The 20894-nt window shown below is 36.8% G+C and overlaps 1 protein-coding gene across 5 annotated transcripts in view; it reads right to left on the bottom strand.

Moving 5' to 3' along the window:
• Positions 1–3050: 3050 nt before the first annotated feature.
• The window catches only part of rapgef4a (Rap guanine nucleotide exchange factor 4a), a 33502-nt gene continuing 15658 nt past the window's right edge, over positions 3051–20894 (bottom strand). For all 5 annotated transcript variants that reach the window (XM_044131506.1, XM_044131508.1, XM_044131507.1 and 2 more), the window contains 27 exons: positions 18378–18447; positions 17072–17136; positions 16006–16056; positions 15831–15937; positions 13564–13685; positions 13284–13467; positions 13114–13198; positions 12508–12568; positions 12355–12431; positions 12122–12268; positions 11584–11699; positions 10386–10471; positions 9746–9824; positions 9512–9656; positions 8899–8987; positions 8751–8781; positions 8591–8669; positions 7612–7758; positions 6738–6835; positions 6253–6378; positions 5931–6109; positions 5734–5824; positions 5609–5659; positions 4185–4272; positions 3999–4063; positions 3831–3885; positions 3051–3713 (listed from right to left, as the gene is read on the bottom strand). In XM_044131506.1, coding sequence (XP_043987441.1) covers positions 3586–3713; positions 3831–3885; positions 3999–4063; positions 4185–4272; positions 5609–5659; positions 5734–5824; positions 5931–6109; positions 6253–6378; positions 6738–6835; positions 7612–7758; positions 8591–8669; positions 8751–8781; positions 8899–8987; positions 9512–9656; positions 9746–9824; positions 10386–10471; positions 11584–11699; positions 12122–12268; positions 12355–12431; positions 12508–12568; positions 13114–13198; positions 13284–13467; positions 13564–13685; positions 15831–15937; positions 16006–16056; positions 17072–17136; positions 18378–18447 — 2622 coding nt within the window. In that variant the 3' untranslated portion in view covers positions 3051–3585. The remainder of the gene's footprint in view (positions 3714–3830; positions 3886–3998; positions 4064–4184; positions 4273–5608; positions 5660–5733; positions 5825–5930; positions 6110–6252; positions 6379–6737; positions 6836–7611; positions 7759–8590; positions 8670–8750; positions 8782–8898; positions 8988–9511; positions 9657–9745; positions 9825–10385; positions 10472–11583; positions 11700–12121; positions 12269–12354; positions 12432–12507; positions 12569–13113; positions 13199–13283; positions 13468–13563; positions 13686–15830; positions 15938–16005; positions 16057–17071; positions 17137–18377; positions 18448–20894) is intronic.

Below are 20894 nucleotides of genomic sequence, written 5' to 3'. Positions count from 1 at the left end.
GATGACAACAGCTCCCCCTGCTGGAAGACAGTGGGATAACCTAACACTTTTCCAGATATGTTTACATGACAATATTGCCAGAAGTGGGTGGAGTAGTCAGAAATTATGCGTAAGATCAGTATTACTCCTGTATTTTTTTTCTCAAATAGAAGTAAAAAAAAAAAAACAGATAAAAAGGGCCAGTCTAGTACTGAGTAATTGTTTGATCATAACATCTTTTTAAACGTGTGAAAATAATGTAACAGGACAGACCAATATAGGAAAATCATGTGCAAATTATGATATTTTAAAGGAAAACAATATAAATGTCACATTTATACAACAAATTAAGACAGAAAAAACACACATGTCCAAATGACTGTTTTCACAAGATAAGCTTGAAATCAGTACTTACAAATCGTGGGACTGCTAAATATTCTTTCAGTGACAAGACCGACTGTGTACTGAATATTTACTCTCCTCCAAAGGGCTTATCAGATAGAAAGCAACAGTTGAACAATTAGGTTTTTGCACAAACAAACAAAGAAATCTTCCTCACTGAAAAGCATGCAGATTCATAGACAGGTACAAAAATAATAATAAAAAAAAATAAGCCTAAAGAGATTATACAGTATGAGCAAATTTACAATATGAGTAATATAATGTACATTTATTAAAAATCTACTTAAATAAAGAAACATGCGGCTAAGTAGAATCATTTAAAAAATTCTAAAATAAAAAATATACAAAATCCCAGCTCAAAATAATATAATTCAAGTCAAGTAAAAAACTAAAATGCAGTAAAATTGCTCCTACAAGAACTTTTATTTATTTATTCAAAAACGTACTCAGGTAAATTTAACTGAGTACCCGTAACTACAATAGTTACTATTCATCTCTGGTGAGAAATAACACTCAAATGGGAAAAACATTACTTTAAAATGTACTCAATAGGAATAAAAGAGTATTAGGTGAAACAATTACTCAAGAACTTTACAAAGTACTAAACAATTTAGTAAGGTGATCTGTCATGTTTTTGGACTGTGGGAGGAACCTGGAGGGAACAAACTCCATGCAGAAAGATCCGTGGCTGGGATTCAAACCCAGCCTGCAGTAGGGGAGTGAGTGTCTTTAAAAGTTCAAATTACTTCCAGTCACAACATGTACTGTTTTCTTTATCTAGTCTCCTTCCTATCCTTATAAAAATGTCAATTCAATCACCAAAAAACTTAATTAATTTTAGTAATTAAATTCAAAGACTCAATCTTGTGTATTAATATAACTTAATTAAACACAAAGTTAAAAATTTCAAGCGTTTTGGCTTTAGGTCAGTGTAGCACAGTGACTCAAGCAGATGTCGGGTTCTGCTGATTATGGAATCAGAGCCCTCATAAAGTTCTGGAGGAGCCGTGACACGGAATGTGGTGCTTGTTTAGAACTGCAGGATTTGACATTTTATGTTTGTTATCTCTATTATGCTAAACTAATTCATTAATACAGTAGTTTAATATATGTGACCTATGAATACATAATCAACATTATGTAACAAGTTGAAGGAGGAACACATGCAGAACCCAGAACACTGAAAATCATCATTTGACTAAGCACTAAAACTCTCATCTAGGAGCCTTAAAAGAAGCTTAGCTCTGACTTTTTAAATGGTTGTGGTCCATTTTACAGTCTTTTTTTTTATGAAGTACTTTCAGTGACTTCCCACATTTCCAATTTTGAGTGCAGTCACTTTTCTCATTCCAAATTAAAATCATTGTTTGACTCCCAGTGAAAGAATTTTATAGTTTCTTAACATTTTTTTTTCTCCATTGATTCTTTTGTCTCAGTAATCGTATACGGAAAGCAACACATTATGTTTTAACACCACAGCACCAGAGCTGTTATTATTTTCACTCTCAAGTATTTGTCATTTCAACCATCCCAATATTCCTCTGAAAAAGAAGAACATAAATAACAATTTGGAGATTAATAATTAATAATTTAAAAGTAAATTTATTTCCAAAAAGCAAAACTCTTGCACTCAAATTAATATAATCTTACCTTACATTTAAGTAATCTAAAGAAGTTAAATACTGTTGAGCTGGATTCAACAAGGATGTTGTGCTTGAGGCAAAGTGTTCATAAACTTTACTTTGTGAAGCTGCCTGAGAAGTTTCATTCAGTGTTTTATGACTTCCTGTTTTCCTTGACGTTCATATTGGACTTGACACCTTTAGTCTTATTTGTCTTAGTCAAAAAAGAACACACACAAAAAATTTGCTCACCTAAATGTGTCCATATCTACCCTCAGAGCAGTAACAAAAACACTTTAAACAACTGGAAATTTGACAAACAAGGCTGGACAAAAACCCAATTTTGTCCTTAAAATCCACTCAGTAATCTGGCTTTTTTGTAATAAAAGATCATTTAAATGAGTATGAGTTTTTTAGAACAATCAATTTCCAAAAATCTCAGCTCTAACAACTAAACTCTATTCTATAAATGCACACAATTGGATGGATTTGGATTTTCTCTACCAATTTATTCCTCCATAGCCACAGGGAGCAGGAGCAGAAACCATTCTCCAGTCATTACACCCTGAAAGAGGCCCAGCAGTGTCACATAACCACTGCCAAAGGGCAAAATAGAGTTAGACAAGTTAACGTGTATGATTTAGGATTGAGGGTGGAAGACAGTGTCCTCAGCAGAAAAATACAAACTCCATGCAGAAAGGCCCTAAGCTGGGATTTAACCCCTGACCTTCCTGCAAGGCAAAAGTGTGACCGATTTCTCCACTGTACAGCCTTTAACTGGATTTCATAAAATCACATCAGAAGACAAGAAATATGGTCTGCAATAAATACTTTTGTAAATTTGTCTGATTCTTCCATTTCTGTGCTTTCTGCTTTTTTTAAGAGAAATAAACAGAACAAAATGTGTCTCAGATGTTTACATTTCAATAATTCAGAAAATTATCCATTCATGAAAACTCAAACTGCACACAACTAAAGTTGGAATAAATACAAAATTGAACATACTATGATTGTAAACATCATAATAATAAGACAGCAGATACCAACTGAATTACAGTACACCAATACAACAAAATATTTAATTTTAATATCACATTTAAAGCTTTAAGAAAGACATGCTGAATTAATAAACTCATGCTTAAGTCTAATAAATATCTGTACAAAATTTACAACAAACCTATTTAGGAGTAAAAAGCAGTTTGATACAAAAGATACAAAAAATGAACGCCAGGAGAATCACATTTTGTTTACATCTGAGATTGTACACAATGATCCCATAAATTAGACTCCCACCACCCAGAAGTCATCATTTCCTTTGCCTGTTTGGATTGGATATGATATGATATCTGCATGACATCGATATAAGAGGTACTTCATTTCACAACAATTACAGTTGTTGAAAAATCACAAATGACTGTAATAAAAGGCTCAAGTCGTTGCTGAAACAATATCTCATCATCAAACACCTCATTGGGTCCTCCATGTGATTGCCTGTGTCGGGAGTAAAAATGATACGAGTACAAGTGCTGCGTTACGTCGTGAAGCGGCATCAAAGGGAAAATGTTTCTGCCCCCGGCTGGTTTCAAGACCTGCGGGGCTCAAGTCCATGAGAGAGCTGAGTTAGGGTCCTTTGGTTGTCGATCACGCTGAGCTGACGAACGTAGGTCCAAACATCGGGGTGATGCTTCCCAGCCTGAGGGGAATCCGGGCCTGATTTGATTAAAAGACGAGAAAAGTTATTTTAAAAAAAATCTAACAATGTGAAAGAGGATCCTTTGGATATCTTTTTAAAAATAATAGATTTGAGGATTTCACTGTAGCACTTACTGAATGTTTGGCTCCTACAATATCTCACTGTCTTCACTGTCTTAGCCATCATCCGCTGCAAAGTAGAAAACTACAGTCAGCAGCAAATATCTGCAATTGCATGAAAACTAAAGAAGAGAGAGATTCACACCAACTGTCAGACAATGATCTGCACCTGCAGTGCCTCACCATTTTCTCAAAATTGACCAAATTGTCGATAAATGTTTTGTTGCCCTCGTGAGTGAATGTCATGTCTGCGGGAAATAAAAAACAGGAAAACAATCGTGGAAAGTTAAAGGTGCTGGAGAAGCAGTGCAACACCAAACTAATCGAAGGGCAATAAAAATGAACAGTTATCAAATCAATGGGGATGACCTTTTATCATGAGTGGCATGAAGGGAATAATGGGCGGGTCCAGTTTGGCAACTGTGAGTCGATACGCCCGGTGATTCCTGGACGGATCCTGCAGAAACATTGAGACAGTTCTGTGATCTATTTTGCTACATCAGAATCTGAGTGCCTTGTAAAAGCTTTCATAAACTTGAACCTTTTCACATTTTGTCTCCTTACAACAATGTTTATTTTATAATATGTGTTAGGTCAGTCCAAAGCATCATAATTGGTTAGTAGCAGGAAAATTATATACTGCTCTCTCATTAGCTCCATGACACTGCTATGTTTCAACATTCGGATTGTGTGCTCAGTGTTATTTTTCTGTCACAGAAAGTGTTTTGCATCTGGTTAAAAAGAATGATTAAGCCCTCAAAAATTGGTTGTAAATAAAAATATAAAAAGTGTGACGCTTATTTCCATTTAGGCCATGTTACCATAACACTTCTAAATGAAATCCAGTGCAACCATTTTGTTTCTGTTGCCCAATGTGTACATAATTTGACGCAGTTTATTGTCATTATGAATCCAGCTGTTCTGTCAATGTCTCAGAGGTTTGTTAGGGAACATCAGCGAACCAACAGCATCATAACAACCAATGCACTGCAAATAGGTCAAAGAGAAAGTCTACAAAAATTTTGTTATACTTAGCATGTTTACACTTATCATGAAACATGCAAAGTCTTTTATTTTTCTCATGGAATATATGAAACATATGCCAAGTGCTTAAAATCTCATGGAGCTTTGGCCTGTACTGCTCATTGTATTTTTCTTTAAAAAAATAGACACGACAACATGGGGACTAAATTAACTAATAAATACACACAAAAACCCTCGACCTCACAAAATCGATCTTTCACCAGGATCGAAGTGAAGATAACCTACGGGATAAGGCCCATCGACGTCCAACAGAGGTCAGGGTAATATATCTCCAACTGACGATTTATTGAAGCAGCATGGCAGCTTCTACTGCTTTACCCATTCTGAAACATTATGTGTCATTTGTGTTTGTACCATATGCATTTTGAGAGGACTGTTTTATATGGACTCTGTGTAGTGCATTACGTCCATATACATATTCTATAAATTATGATCTGTGTTCCTGAAACTTTTTTGTAATATCAAAAGTATCTTTTTGAAAAAAAAAAAAAAAAAAAAAACTTAAGCAGGTATTAAATATGCTCTTCGTTAATGCCACATTTCTGCATTAAAACTTCTTTTTTTTATCAGATTGCTGTAATATTTAAATCTTAAAATATGCCATTGTTCTTCCACCTCACGGTTATGCACTACTTCTTGTTGGTAAAAACCCCAATTAAATGAATTGACGTTTGTGAAAAGTTTAATGGGTGTAAATACTTTTGCAAGGCACCATAACAAATAGAAAGGGAAATGTGTTTAAGGCATACCATTAGGTTTTCAAATTCTCCATAAAACTTCTTAAACTTGCTGGGAAGTTTCTGCAGACGTAAACAAAATGGGAAAGTTAACCTGCAGTTTCAGATAGAAGTTGACAAAACAACAAGTCACCCACCTCCCATGTCTGACTGAGTCTGCTCACTGCTGGATGACTCAGTCCCATAATGACGGCAAAGAAGGCATTTAGATTCTTGTAGTCTTTACAGCTTTGCAGAAGATATAAGAAGGAAGGTTACAATAAATTTACAATAAAAGTTAATTTTTGAAAAGCAACAAACAGACCAATTCCTGAGAGAAAAGAGATCCACTTACTGAGCAGCGATCTTGATAAACTTCTTGAGGAGCTGAACTCTCTTGTTCAGCTGGGAACACAGACAAACCTCTGTAATTACCCAGAACTGAATTTCATTAAATCTCTGGAGGAAGAGATCCAGATTCACTGTGGTTTTCTTGACGTGCTGCCTCCCAAACGTGTGATAGATGAGTTCAAGCTGTAAGACATCAGAGAATTAAAAAAAAAACAACGAAGAAAAACAAGCCAGTATCACATTAAGTCCAGTAAATAAAGACTTTCCTTGAAAGCAAATTTGATTAAACAGAACCTGCTAAGGCGTCCTTATTGCTCTATAAATACCTCATGTACACAATGGAAAAGCTCCCAGTCGTAGAAGGTCATGTGGTAAGCCACATCCTTAGAGCTCATCAACTCAAAATTGGCAAGAGACCCAAGAGACGGACCCTCCTGTTCAGACAGAGGCATCTGGGAGACACAAGACATCAGATTAAACCCTGAAACTTTCCACTCTTTTTTAACTTTGCAATCACAAATGTTACTGGATTGCATTGGGATTTTAAAGTAATATGTAACTGGAAGGTTCAATACAAAATACAACTTAAGCTCGTGGTTGAAATTGGCCAAATTAAAGTTTTAAGGACATTTTTGCAAGACATTATAAAACTGAAAAAGGCAAAGACACTTGAATCTGAATCTGTTTTAAAAAAAGAGTAATAAAATTGTTCTTATATATGATCAAATAAAAGCAGTTGTTTGGCATTAGTGGAAGAACTGTGATGTTAGTATGTCATTGTGATAAGAAGTATTTAATTAAATCAACACACCAACATATCCAGCTGGGCCCTCTGGCAGGCAAAGAGTCGTCCATTTATGCTGAGTGTGGAGAAGATGGAGACATCGTTTGGTTTGAAGACAACTTTCTCTGCCAAAAAGAAAACAAACCATAGTAAGATTAAAAATAAATAAATAAAAGAACTAGATTATGTCGTCACAACATAAATCTAGTTATGTTAAAAATAAGAACTAATTTATGAATGCCAACATTAAAATATCTTTAACCATCTAAAAACTAAAATATTGAATTTAGTCATACTAACTGATTAATTCAAGTAAACATAACATTGAGAAACACGCTCTCAAACATAACATGTTAAAATTTTAATAGCTAATCTTGACAATAAACTATCTTTCTGTTGTAGATTTGGAAACAGCTTCTATTAAAAGGCACAACATAAAAGCAATAAATAAAGTATAATGACTAGTTTCGATGGCGTGTCTTTTTACTGCTTCTACTGTTTCAAAACTGCAGTCTAGTTTTAAAGTGTGCTGGAAATCTCATTGTAGCATTTATCCAGAATCTTTCTAAGAACTGTTGCTATTACATCCTTACTTTAATCTCATTTTGTAATAATAAACAGAAAATTATCTTTAGGGATATAGTCTGCTGATGGTAGTTGTTTCCTCAGTTTAATTGCACCATTTTTTTCTAATCTGCTGAAAGAAAAATGATCAAGTTGATTGGGTGTTTTCTAAAGAAATTTCTATAAATATTGTTAAAAAATACAACTAAACACTGAAATAAATTTTGAAAAATTATGTAAAGAGTTTTCTTGGTGAATTCCAAAAAACTGGACTGAATAATATATCTCATAGTGGACTACCAATCATTTCCTCGTCATGTACAGCTGCTGCTCTCACCTCCAGCTGAACTGAGGCCGACCAGGATCAGATCCTCCGCTGACCCCAGCTTGTCGGCCACAGCCTCCAGGACCTCCCTGACTGAGGAGGCTACTGGGACCCGGATGGTGATGTAGGTGTGGTCACAGCAGTAGACTTTGAACAGGACTGGACAGAAGGAAACGGAAGGAAAAATATGATATAGAATTCAATCTTATCTCAACAGTGATGAGAAAAAGAAGGTACACCATTTTTTTAATTGGAGTGAATATACATATCAAATTGTAAATTATTTGCAAATAAAAATCTGAAAAAAATGGAACAACAGGTTCCATTAAGACTTATTTCTTGTGATATGTGTAAATAAAATGCAGCATATTCTACACACTCGTTATTTATAAAGAAAGGAGGTAGAAAAAAAAATTTACCTCTGCATTCACAATGTTTTAAAATCACCATCGGAAGCAATAACAAATTAGAAGCCATTTTTAAATGACTACCAGCTTCTCACAGTTCCCCCCTTCTTTATACATTTCTTTCATTGCTTTCATGATCCAGATTCAACCAGTATTCATCTGTCACACACTTTAGTTTACAGAAAAGCTCAAGATCCTCAGGTTGACACAACAAGCCCAAATCATGACTCCTCCTTGGCCGTGCTTTGATATAAAGTGTTTGCTCTCATACTTGCCATCCTTTCTAGCCTTTCATTAAGGGTACTGAAGCATCTAACACCAAATATGAGGCTGTGTAAGGCATTTTTCTGATCATTGCTCTGCTTAACCTTGAGCTGAATTTGCTTTGTCAACTTTAAAAGATTTTCTTGTCTCAAATTAATAGTTTATGAATAATTTATGTAAACCTCAGGACTAGAAATACATAATTCAGAACCTGGTAAAGATTAGGTTATGCTTATTGTATTTCAATAATTTAAACCTCAGAATTGAAAGTGGACGTCCTTTATTTTTACCATAACTGGACAAGACTTTTCTGCACTTACTTTCATCATCTCCATTGATGGGCTGACGTTTCTGAAGTTTCTCATCTACCATATTGAAATGCTGCAGAAGGACTTTGTGCTGCAAAAGAGAATGTGTTCATAAGGCAGCAACAGAAAACATCTGTATAAAAATGTTAATCTAGCAGAATTAGCTATATACCTTTCTCTGCGAGGATCTGGCATCGTCTGCACTAAAAAAAGTAGAACCAACAGATACGTTTGACATGTGTAAGTCCTATAATTTACTACTGAAAAGCAACATTTAGACCACTTATCCATACAATTTGTAACAGCTAATCTTATCTAACCTGCTTTTTATGATTTTTTCCAGCTCTGTCAGGTGATCCCTGAGGGCTGGAAGCACTTTGGCATCTTCTGAAACAGCCACGAGAAACTCCTGTAAAACACAACAACCTCTGAGTGCAAACAAGACTTAAAATGACATAAAGTCACACAAATTTGAATGTTTGGCCAGTTCATATTGACATACCTCTGGGAAACTGAAATACAGTTTGCTAATCCAAATATGTGTATTTCTGAGGCCTTTTTTAAAAAGTTAGTTTTTGCAGGTTTTTTTACGGACATGTAAAATTATGCCACTGAATATATTTTACACATTACCTACAAACAATGCAAACTGCATGGGAAAAACTGTAAAATAGCTTTTAAAAATGCTGTGAATGTTGTTTGAGTGTGCTGTGTGGTTTTGTAATGCAAACTAAACAAATGAAGTTAATTGTGACAAATGAAAAAAAAAACAGTGTATAAATTATGATATGACAAATGGAAACCTTTCTGTTTGGATAGAAATATCCACTAAACAGATCATTTTAAAAATCTAAATCTTAGCACATCTGTGACATTTCCAGAGGTGATTATAGTCAGCTGCTTTTGTTGTGACTGTTTTGGAGACCCACTGACCTCAAGGAAGACCACGTCCTGCTGCTGCAGGTGTTCTCCATGCACAGCAGCCCATTTCATCACCAGGCGGATCACCCGGCGCTTGTTGTTGAGCGTGTAGTCCAGCTTCTCCATCTCTGAGCCTTGTGAGGCCTGGGCGTGGTAGCTGCACTGCCGTTAAAGATCAACAAAACTACAGCAAAAACCACATTTCGCTGGGAAAAAGACTTTTCTTTAATGTAGGCAAAAGGATATTGGTCGCTAAGCACAGGACATAGCTGACTGTTCGGGATGAAGACGCAGTGTGTGAGCGCAAAATCATCTAAGGCCGAATCTGAGACAAATAATAGAGAAGATCCGGTTAATGACACATCAAAGACACCTTCAAACACATGGCCGGGTCGGTCCGCTCTGCAGGGAACGAGAGAACCATATGTATCGCCACACATGATGGCAATTAGATCAGCTCTGCGACATAGAGCTAATTATAGACGGGAACAAACGGGTCATTGCAGCACAGAGGACAGATCAGAGAGATAAAACACACTGCATATCTGAAAACTGTTGGGTGAATTTGTATTCAGCCTCTTTACTCTAATACCCCCTAAACAAAACCCAGAGATTCAAAAATTAGGTGGGAAAATCAATACATGTCGATTAATTATGCATCCCCACAGAGGCCACAGGAAAAACAACATTACGCAATAAAAGAAATACATAGGACAAGAAAACAGTCTTCTCTCCATCGCTCATTTAAATTTGAGGTTGTAGTACTATGAAATCTGAAAAAAGCCAAGGCAGTGTGGCTCAGAACTCTTCACAGTAAATGATAGATATCATTAAATTATATATGGTAATAATGCGAATCTCTTGTGTTTGACACGATGGGCAGCACCTGACTCAGTGAACTGGGAATCCAATCGCATCATTTCAAGAAGGTGCTCCAAAATCTTCTCCGGCGTCCCGGACATGATGTTGTATCTGAAGTAACAGAACACAACAAAAACACACAGAAACCCTTCATTAATCAAGATATACAGGCTCTTGATGCATAGTGGCACCACTACTGATTTCTCTTCCTTCAGTGTGGGCCTGTGATTGGCTCATTTGAAAACAATCCTATTTACAATCAGTGCTCCTGAAGATGAAGAAGAGGAGAAGATAAGAGCCACAAAATAATCCTAGCAGATATATTTATGAAAAAAAAAAACACTTGGAGCATCTTCCTCCACGTGAAGGGGAACGAACACAGACCACCCTTGGTTGTTTTTATTACTTGATAACAGCTTGACAAGAGGGAAAGGCACTACGAAAGCAGGGACGTGTCTTCCCTTCTCACGGGGCAGTCTTGACACTCTTGTGTGTCGAGAGTGGAGTTGATTAGAGGGCAACCCTGAACAAGTAATTGTGGCTTGCCAAGCCTCCTTTTCCCCCAGGAGCCAGGCCATCATTACCATTAATGTGTCTCTGCGTATTTCAGCCACCGTGGGGCAGTGACAGATGCCTCTATTAGGAGGAAACACTTGCTGGCAGCAGAGCATCTGATGCAGCTTTACTTCACATTCACTCTTAGGATCAGACTGAAACAAACGACTCTGCTTTGTGACAATTATCTATCTATCTATCTATCTTTCTATTGCAAATTGGTCACACTTAGACAGCTTGTACAGATTCGTTTTACTGTATGATTCGAGTCTATAGCTGTAAACTGTCACGCTGAGATGAAGCTGCTTTTATATGGCAATGAAGTTGGACCGGATCAACTCAGAGCTGAGTTATGATGGAAATATTTAATTTGTGTTTGTATGACTAAAGATTAATGTAGTGAAAGTAAATTGAGTTTTTGTGAGGGTTTCAGATGGTAGGGAGTGACATTAAGCCAACACAAATTTCTCTTAAGAAAACCATCATGATACATCACCATCCCAAACATTGTTGGTGAGAGATTTTTGTATTCAATAATATAGACCATGCAATGCTGGTGAACTGTAGAGTGTTACTTTACCATAATTGAGCGGTGTACATAAATTTTGAATACATAAATTGCTGGGTATCTAACATCCATCTCTGAACCGGTTGGTGTGTTTAATTACTTGTGGTGAGCTGCAGAGGATCCCTGGACAGAGTTCCGGCTGCTGCTGAGACTCTTCTCCAACACCAGAACATCTTGGCCGTGCTCCTTCAGACGCACTGTGTTGGCCTCCAGGTCCTGTGTGGTCAATACAAACAGACTAGGTGAACACACGGGATCTCTGTTGTTAATTAAAAGAGGAGAGGTTGGAAATTTTATAGGAAGTGTTTGAAAAGCTGCATTTATTGGCTTTTGCAGACTTTGATGTTGGTGATATGACTTTCAGAAAGCCACTCTGTCAGGTGAGAGACACTTTTGGTGCATCAGTCTCAGTCGTTAAACAACAGCTTGTTCTTTTTTGTTAAAAACCATATAACAGGATATGTGGTTTCCCATAAAATGATTTACTCTAAAACTTGGTATTCAACACCAATCAATCAGCTGTAGCCTCATCTCAGACGGCAAAATTTTGACTGCATTGCTATGTAATTCCCAGCAGAGGGCGATATTGTTTTTTCTGATATTTGCAGAGCATCACAAGACGCTGACCTTAAACTCACCCTCAAAATCCTGTTGAAGTCCTCCTTGTCCACTCTCAGGAAATGACAGTCGTCCTCTCGAAGGACAATGGAGGCAGCTCTGGGGGCGTCATTGACAAGCGCCAGCTTCCCAAAGTCGTCTCCTTCATGGAGTGTGCAGACAACACCCTGCACAAAGCAGCACGCTGATCAGTAACCAGCAGTCCAACAAAAGCAAGAATCAGAGGATCATCATAAGGTGAATAATCACTAACTTTTCCATAGATGACAACATTCACCGAGCCTTTAAATATAATGTACCAGGATGTGCCCTCTTCTCCTTGGTGGAACACTGGGAGAAAAAAAAACATTCTGGGATTTGCCATATTTATCTTCAAATGGTTTCTAAATAATCTAAATATACTCACAGACTGTTCCTGCTCTTTCATGGGATTCAAAGATGAGAACTCCTGCTAGTTCCCTCTTTACCTGTCCAATCCAGGAGAGAATGGTTAAAAGGGGAGAGAGAGACCTATTTTAACCCAAAATCAAGTGTTTCCCCAGTTGGAACAATAAATTTTACTACAACTAAGAAAAAATGCTGTAGTACGTCAAGTGTTTTTGAATTGACTAACACAGCAGTAACAATAATTTATGATAAATTTTTGGCACATGTAGTCAAATAGTCACACATTTTGCCACATTACAACCATTAATTTCAGTGTGTTTTACTGGGATTTCATTGGAAAGACTGATGCAGCTTTATTTCACAGTTTACAAAAGAAAATATAAAAAGTGTTCTATGCATTTGTAATTAGCTCTTTGATAATGTGCAATGTTTGTCTTTCTTCACAAAGCATTAATACTATTGCTGTCTAATAGAAGAAAAAGTTTGATTTTGCTTTCATCTAACCAAATAAAATCTTTCTTTCAAATTGGGCTGTATGTTAATAATTTGTGAAACTCTATTTCATTTTCTGATTTCCTTCACAATTATATATTTTTTAGGATGCAGAAAACTGTTAGTAACTCACAGTGGTGGACAGGTGAGATAAGGCCTTTATATGGAGCAGTTCTTCATAAATTATCTCCAAGTCGTCTGGCGTTCTTTCAGACGGCCTAAAACATAGGAAACAAGCTAAAGAAACCAAAAGCTGTCTGAAAGATTCATTTTTCTGTGGTGAGTGCTGCATCAGAGCCCTACGGTTTCCTCAGGATCATCCTCATAAGAGCATCTGGTCCAATCTGCGACAGGAAGAGCAGAGTGTCTTGCAGCTCCTCCTGGCTCTCCCTTTTCTCCTCCTCACTGGGTCTCAAAACGTCCTCCTGCTCATCGTCCAGGAAGCGGTAGAAAAGGTACTTGTCCTGGAAGACCGTCTCTCCATCCACTGCATCACAGCACAGATAGTCAGACTAGCATTTAAAATATATACATTTTCTGTGATTGTTTCACATGCTGAGGCAGACATCATGCAGGTACTAACCGTGCTTGAGGACACCTTCCTCCAGCAGCACCTGCCACATGCCCACAGCCTGAATGCGGGACTGGACGCAGGAGCTCTGCAGCATCTGCCAGTCCACCAACTCTGTCCCCACACAGCACTGCCTGGAGAAAACAAAAGTCTCCATAAGAACTTAGAGGAAGATGAGAAATTATGTAATATTTTAATCACTTTGGTAACACTTTAGTTGAAGGGGTGTGCATAAGACAAACATAGTGCTGCCATAAACCTGATACAACGCCTGCTATGAACATGAAGGAGTTTTTATGAAAGGTTATGACTGTTTGATAAATAATGACGTTTCTAATGCAAAGCTGCTTTCGATGGACTTTTAGTGCAAGTTTTAGTGCAACATTGCATTATAAGTGTCATAATTTACTGAATGACACTTTATGGCAACATTTATAAACATTTATGAAGACTTCTTCATGTTCATAACAGTTATGTTATGTTTATGACAGTATCATGTCAGGCTTATGCACACCCCTTCAAATAAAGCGTTACCATCCCTATGATTTGCCTTAAGTTTGAATGATTCTTATTAATCCGATTGCGTTAAACCAGTATCATGTCAGTGGGATTTGCAGGTATTTCCTACAGTTGCTGAGCAAGAGACGGATCCTGGACAGATCTCCAATCTATCTCAGAGACAACCCTCCACTTCATTATGCTCTAGTTCAGCGTTTCTTAATTCCGGTCCTCACGCCCCCCTGCCCCGCATATTTTAGGCGTTTCCCTTCTGCCACACACCTGGATTGAATATGTGTGTGATTAACAGGCTCCTGCATCACTTGATGGTCATGCAAGCATTTGAATCAGCGGCTCTGGAATAGAGGTACATCTAAAACATGCAGAGCAGGGGGGCCTGAGGACTGGAATTGAGAAGCGCTGCTCTAGTTTAATATGAATGAGGAACTGTTTGTAACCAAGCTTCTCTCTGTCAAAGTCTGGTCACTGAAAATGAACTCCTGATAAAATAAAAAACATAAAAAAAAAAAAAACAGAGTATGTGGAATGATGCATGGCAACTTGCTGGTGAGAAAAGGAATGTAGTGAACCACAAAGATCACAGGAAATACAAGTTAAAAGAAGAAATTTCTCCTCAACCATAAAAAAGAATTATTTTTATTTTGGAAGCAGTTATTTTCCTAGGATGATTTAAAATAACTGTTAATAATAATTACACAATTACAACAAATCCTCATTTAAACCATTTAGCCCCATTGTTTCTTAGGTTTGAGTCTAAAAAGCTTCCCGGTGTTTATTCAAGGGAAGGAACAACCCAAAGCAGAGGGAAGGGGAAACAATACAGTTCATGCCACATATAGGACAGAAAACTCAAATAGGATGTCAACAGACAGACCATCAAAAACAACCACTAGTCTTGAAGTCAGGCATCAGGATCATGATTTCATTCTTCTGGGTTTTTTTCTTTCCCTCTGTCAATAAATGATTTTGCTGATGTCTACAGACTGTGTTAAACCAGTATCTACTCTCCCTATCAATCTGTATGTTTTCCCATGATAATTAGCTTACTGTGGTTTGAGGGGTTTTTTGTGTTTGAGTCAAGTGAAAGAGAGAGTGTTGGACTGCAGCTACTGTCTGATTGTATAACACAATTTCATCTCTCCTTCCAACCACCACTTGTGTTGCATCAACCTTTTTTTTAGGACCAGACCACATATCAAGAGGACTACAGACTGACGGTGGCATAATACACAGTGTCCTTATATTATTATTTTGACTTCATTATTGTAGTGCTGCCAAACCCTCATGAGTAAGACTATGTGAAGAAAATAAAGGCAATTAAAATTTAGACACATTGGGTTCTTCATCGCCGAGGTGAGATATAGGCAGACTGGAATCACGACCGAATGCTTTTCTTAGTAGTTAGTTCTGTTTGGTTTCCAAGCTACTGCTCTCAGACAACATTTTTCCTGACCTCCTCCCCCTCACTGAATAAATTGGCATATAAATTATCATTTTCTGAACTAAAAGAAATGTTGCTATCCCTACTTCTGTACTGATGTCCGTGTCTAGCTTTCAAGCTTGGCATCATCAGGATTCAACAACTTTCATCTATTTTCTCAGCTTGAATCTGCTATTTTTCTTTAGATTTCTAGATTCTAATGGGAGCTGATAAATCACACATATACTACAACTGTGAACACAGTTAACAGGGAATAGCTGCAAAGTTTATCGTTTATGGCCTTTAATCAGAATCCCAGAGTTACAAAATGCCAACTAACCTGTATGTTTTGAGATGATACTTTCTGTCTCGAATCATGTGAGGCGCTCTGGATAGGATGGCATGGCGGAGAATCTTCCCCACTCGCAAGATCCTCTCAGAGGGAACCTATTATTATAATGACATTAATATTTTACAACTGAGTTCTGAACATAGATGAGGACTGAAGTTTCTACCTGAGTTGGACTTTTAGTATGAAGTTTGGCTGGACTTTCAGGAAAGGACTTCTGAAAAATGAAATAAAACAGAAAAAGTTTTTTCAGCTGACTTGGAGGAGAAATTATGGCTCATGGAAAAAAATACATAAAGAGTGAGAAGCCATTGTTTCAGGCCAGGTCTGCATTTCTTTACAGTCAGATTTTTATGACTCTTGAACAAAGTATTTTCTTGTTGCAGTTGGACACATAATATATTTCTCCATCACTTTTGTCTCTTGCTGAGACCAAAGGAGCTGCAAAAGTCTGACATTCTAAAAGCTTTGGGAATGCCCCAGAAATCATGGCAACTCAGTCATTTATGCAGCTGATTTTGACTTTATTTACATCAATGAGGAAATTTACTGAAACAATATTTTTCTGCTAGGTTAAAGCACATTTGTTTAATTGCAACAAAACAGCAACTTATCTGCTTTTTTTTTCACAAAAGTCAACAACTCTGTGTTGTGGCTAAACTTTATGTCTGAACAAAGCAGGCACCATAAATCTGTTGCGGTGCCACACTGTGAAGCAGGAAATGAGTGCCGGGGAAAGGTGGGACAGGAACTATTCAGGATGGAGACAAAAACTCCAGTCACCTTGTTTATGTTGGGACTAAGCTTAAAACAACTTTCTCATTATTTATTCCCGTCCAAGCATAGAGGAGTGAGTAAAATTCTAAAATATGTCAAGGAAAGCAGTTCAAAGCTTGTCTGCTTTCTCTAAAATACAAGGTAAAAAAAAAAGGATGCATCAAGTCAATATCTTAAACTCTGTTGATTTGCCTCTGCATGATTTAAAATCTAAACGCAGCACTCTTCAAATTGATTGGCACAACTGATGAAAAATAATCTCAACAGGACCTTGAAATCATATTTCAGTCTGGTAGAATAATCTCACCCTGGAATGTTTTTATTATTATTATTAGTTCCTGGCACTGGTGCTTAAATAAAAGAATATTTTACCTTTATGAGAGGTGACTAAAAGGGATGTAGGTACAGTAATATAAAGACATTGATATATTGTGTTGTTCCACAATGAAAAATACCTTATTTAGATGTTTGGACACTGAGACAAATGAATTGCTGCTTATGTTTTCCTTTTCTGGCATTCCTATTGGAAAAGAAAGAATACAATAAAATATGCAGAGTTAAAAAGTAAATTGATTTTAAAAATTAGGAAAAACAAACCACAGGCAACACTTGATTAATTCAAAACCTTACTGGACATACAAGTAAAGAAACAAGTTTTGTTTAAATGTTGTGAGTTATGAGGAGACTTGTCAAACCTCTTGCTCATTCAGCTCTCCATAATCCAGGTGGCATTGGAGGATTAATTACTGTGGTTTGATCACATCAACATTTCAGCTTAGCAAAATCAAATCAAAGCAAAGAATTTATTTGGTTTTAGCACTTCACTGCAGTAAATAATTGGAAATGCCAGTCTCCGCTGCTGTAAGAGTTAAGACTAGGCAGTGCTACATGCATGACTGGAATAAATCAAGCATGGCTGAATTTCAAAGCACCTTGCTGTTAGCACCCATATTGTGTAAAGGAGCAGGACTTGAATGATAAGCTGTTAAAACATGCTTAATTTATATGAGGCAGCTACAAATCCATTCAGCTGCTTTGAACAAGTGAGAGTACAGCACTTTCCACCCTCTGACTCCCGTTAGACATCTGTTAAAATGTAAGCAATCATAAAACATAAATTGTAAATCCCATAGGAACTGGACTGCAAGCTACAAAAACAGAGAGAGTATTTCATTTTCAATGCTGTTGCATGATGGAAACAAGATTACAGGCTTCCATAAAACCTCAACTTGAAAAGATGAATCTATTATAAAGCAACCATTTATCCGTTATGTTTGACAAATATTGAGCAGCATCTAGTTTGCCCACCACCAGTAAACCACCAGTTTCTGGATGTCCTTCCCGCACACTGCTGCTCATCATTTTTATGATGCATGACGTAAAATCTGGTTACAGCAGTTCTCAGAGCCAATATCAAGTTAACTTGCACCAGAAACCTGTGTTTCAGATTCTATCAAAACATCAGAGGATCAAGTGGGGGGTTGGGGTCACATAAAGTTGGAGACAGAAATAACACTGGATTGTTTTCTGCTAATTCTCATTTTAACTGGCATTTTGGAAACAAAAAAAAACGGAATCTTCTTCATATACTCTTCATTTTGACTTTAATTGACTTTAATCTTTCTAATGTAAGCCTCAAATGTGGGCTTAATCTACATTAGGTCATAATCTAAGTGTAAAACAACCATTAATACTGTAAGAACTTAAACAATAGAGAAAATGCCATAAAACAAAAAAAAAGAGCATCTCTGAAATACTCACTGTCAGATCCAGTGCTCTCCATCACGCCATACGGTGGAGCGAGAAGTCCAGCCATGCAGGGGTGATATTTCTACCAAACAAAGCAATAAATATGGTTTTAATTTGAACCATAATCAATTTAAAGACAAATCAGTAATTTAATATTGTTTATATGTAATCTTTAAATATAGTTCAATACAGCATTGGGAATACTGAAATAGAATTGGTACCAGAACTATAAAATACGCACACTACTATTAAATCAAAATATTTCATTCCTGTTTCTGGTAAGCTAAGATTTCAAAAACATTTTGCTACGTTAAAATATTTAGTCTGATTCGGGGTCACATAATAGCAGCTAAGGCTAGCCAGCAGCGCAATCTGGTGTTTATCGGCTACTTTTTTATATATGTTGATGAGCCCAAATAACATCCTCTGTTATGTCTGTACACACAGGAATAGCAATAACTTTCAACTCATCTAGAATCAGGTCAACAATATGTTAGCGCACCATTGCAATACTAAAAAACTTAACTTGGAGCGAACAAAATCAGTTTGTGGGTGTGGAAATTAGATAATTTAGGGTTCTAGCCCTGAGAGGCAAATCTACACAGAGCTGGAGTTTAATGTAAAAATCATTAAGCCTGTTTACCGGGTTTGGCCATAACCCAGAGTAAGCTTCCTGGTTCTGTTGATGGCTCTTGAATGCAACTTAAGAGACCATCAGAATGATTACTGTACCCCCTGTGGGAAACATAAATCTGGGTACAGAATTTCAGAACAGTCCATTTGGTGAATGTCAGTAAATTCCTCTGTGGACTACAAATATTAAAAGTAGTTTTATGATTCAACTTACAATGCCAAACAGGAAGGTAATGAGATTTAGCACAAAGACAGAAAAATCTGTCTTTATGCTGTTTTTTTTTTTTTGCACTTTAGACTGTACGCCACACTTAGTTATTTCATAACCAACTTTTTGTGGATCTGTCTGCCACTTTTTGTTCTGATTTTTCATTCCCACTGTGTTATCTAAAGTAAACAAATGCCTGCCTGATTCTTACTGGTTAAATGTGCAATGTCATTTTCTCAGTGCTAAGCTACTGTGTTATGTTAAAAAAGAACATGGTACAAGCTAGATGTCACATGCATGCCATGTTTTCCTTGTTCATTATGTGGTGTGTATGCTTCGCTTTCCCTTCTCTTTTCCTAATATGATAAACTGAAAGTCTATAGGATATGTTAGCCAACCCAGAGGGGTCAAAAACCACGTGAATGGCCAGCTACACACCTCCAACCCCCGGGCAGCATCCAACTCAAAACCTTAAAGGCAATTAAAGCTAAGCCATCTTATATTATTATAATTAATTATCATCCCAAACAGTTTTTTTGAACATGACAATGAGTTCACTAAGCAATCTCTGAAAGTGCAGTTGATAAATCTGCAGGATCCGTGTGATGATATTATGTCAATATGAAGCAAAACTTGTCAGGGAAACTTGAATCTATACCATAAAAAATTAGGGGCGTTTTAAAGGTGGAAAGCTCTCTGACCAAACAAAATGCTTCATAAATGTAAATATCTTTTGTCTGCAGAGCCAGAAATAATATGAAATAAAACCATAAAGGTAATCTATTGATCTGGGGTGTAACCAACTCGTCTTGTTTCCAAATACAGAGCACTCAGCTGCAATCTCTTTTGTTGGGTGTATTTTTTTCCTGTTGCCCAAAGAAAATATCCTGCCTCTCAATTTCTCATTAGTGTACTCTGTGGTAAAGGATACCGTCCTCCATCAAGCAGCCCAACATGCAAAAGTAAATCATTCTCTCTGTCCCTGCATGTTTCCTTGGAGGTTAAGAGTGTTTTTGCAACCCTATCCCTGTTGGTGTTAACATACAAGTAGGACTCAATGCCTACAGAAAGGACAGCATTATAAAAATATTATTCACTGTTTAAAGTGAAATTTAGAGCCTTAGTTGTATTTGTGGGAGTAATTACCAGTTTTATTCCAGATCAGATATAGTGAGATTACTAAGCAACTTCTGTCTCACAACCCTGCTGTGCCCAGTGGCAACATAGATATTACATAATGAACGCAATGAATAATCGTTCTGCACCACTGCGTTCATGCAAATGCCATGTTTTTGTTTACAATGCTGATGCAACAGAAGGTCAATTCATATGCAGCCAAAGAGCCAAAAGCAAATCATACTTTATATAGACTAGATTGTTATTAATAAATTCAAAGATATTTTAATATTTATCAACACTATGTGACTAGATAAATGGGTGTAATGTGAAATCCTGGATATTTATAAACCAATTTCCTGCTGTCTAATAAAATATAAGCAGTCACTTTGCAAATTATTCTTATTTCTTTTCACAAAGAAAAAATATCTGATTTCATGTAGGAGTTTTGAGTGTGGAAAATGCTTCAATTTATTCCTAATGGCAGGGACCAAATATATTCTAAATAATTCACATGAATTCAAACAAGCCTCTATATATTTTGAATAAAGATCATTTTAAATGGTCATGCC

The sequence above is a fragment of the Gambusia affinis genome, linkage group LG11, assembly GCF_019740435.1.
Source record: "Gambusia affinis linkage group LG11, SWU_Gaff_1.0, whole genome shotgun sequence".
Classification (NCBI taxonomy): Eukaryota; Metazoa; Chordata; class Actinopteri; order Cyprinodontiformes; family Poeciliidae; genus Gambusia; species Gambusia affinis.
The sequence above is the reverse complement of the archived record's forward strand: the minus strand, read 5'-3'. Positions and strand labels throughout refer to the sequence as shown.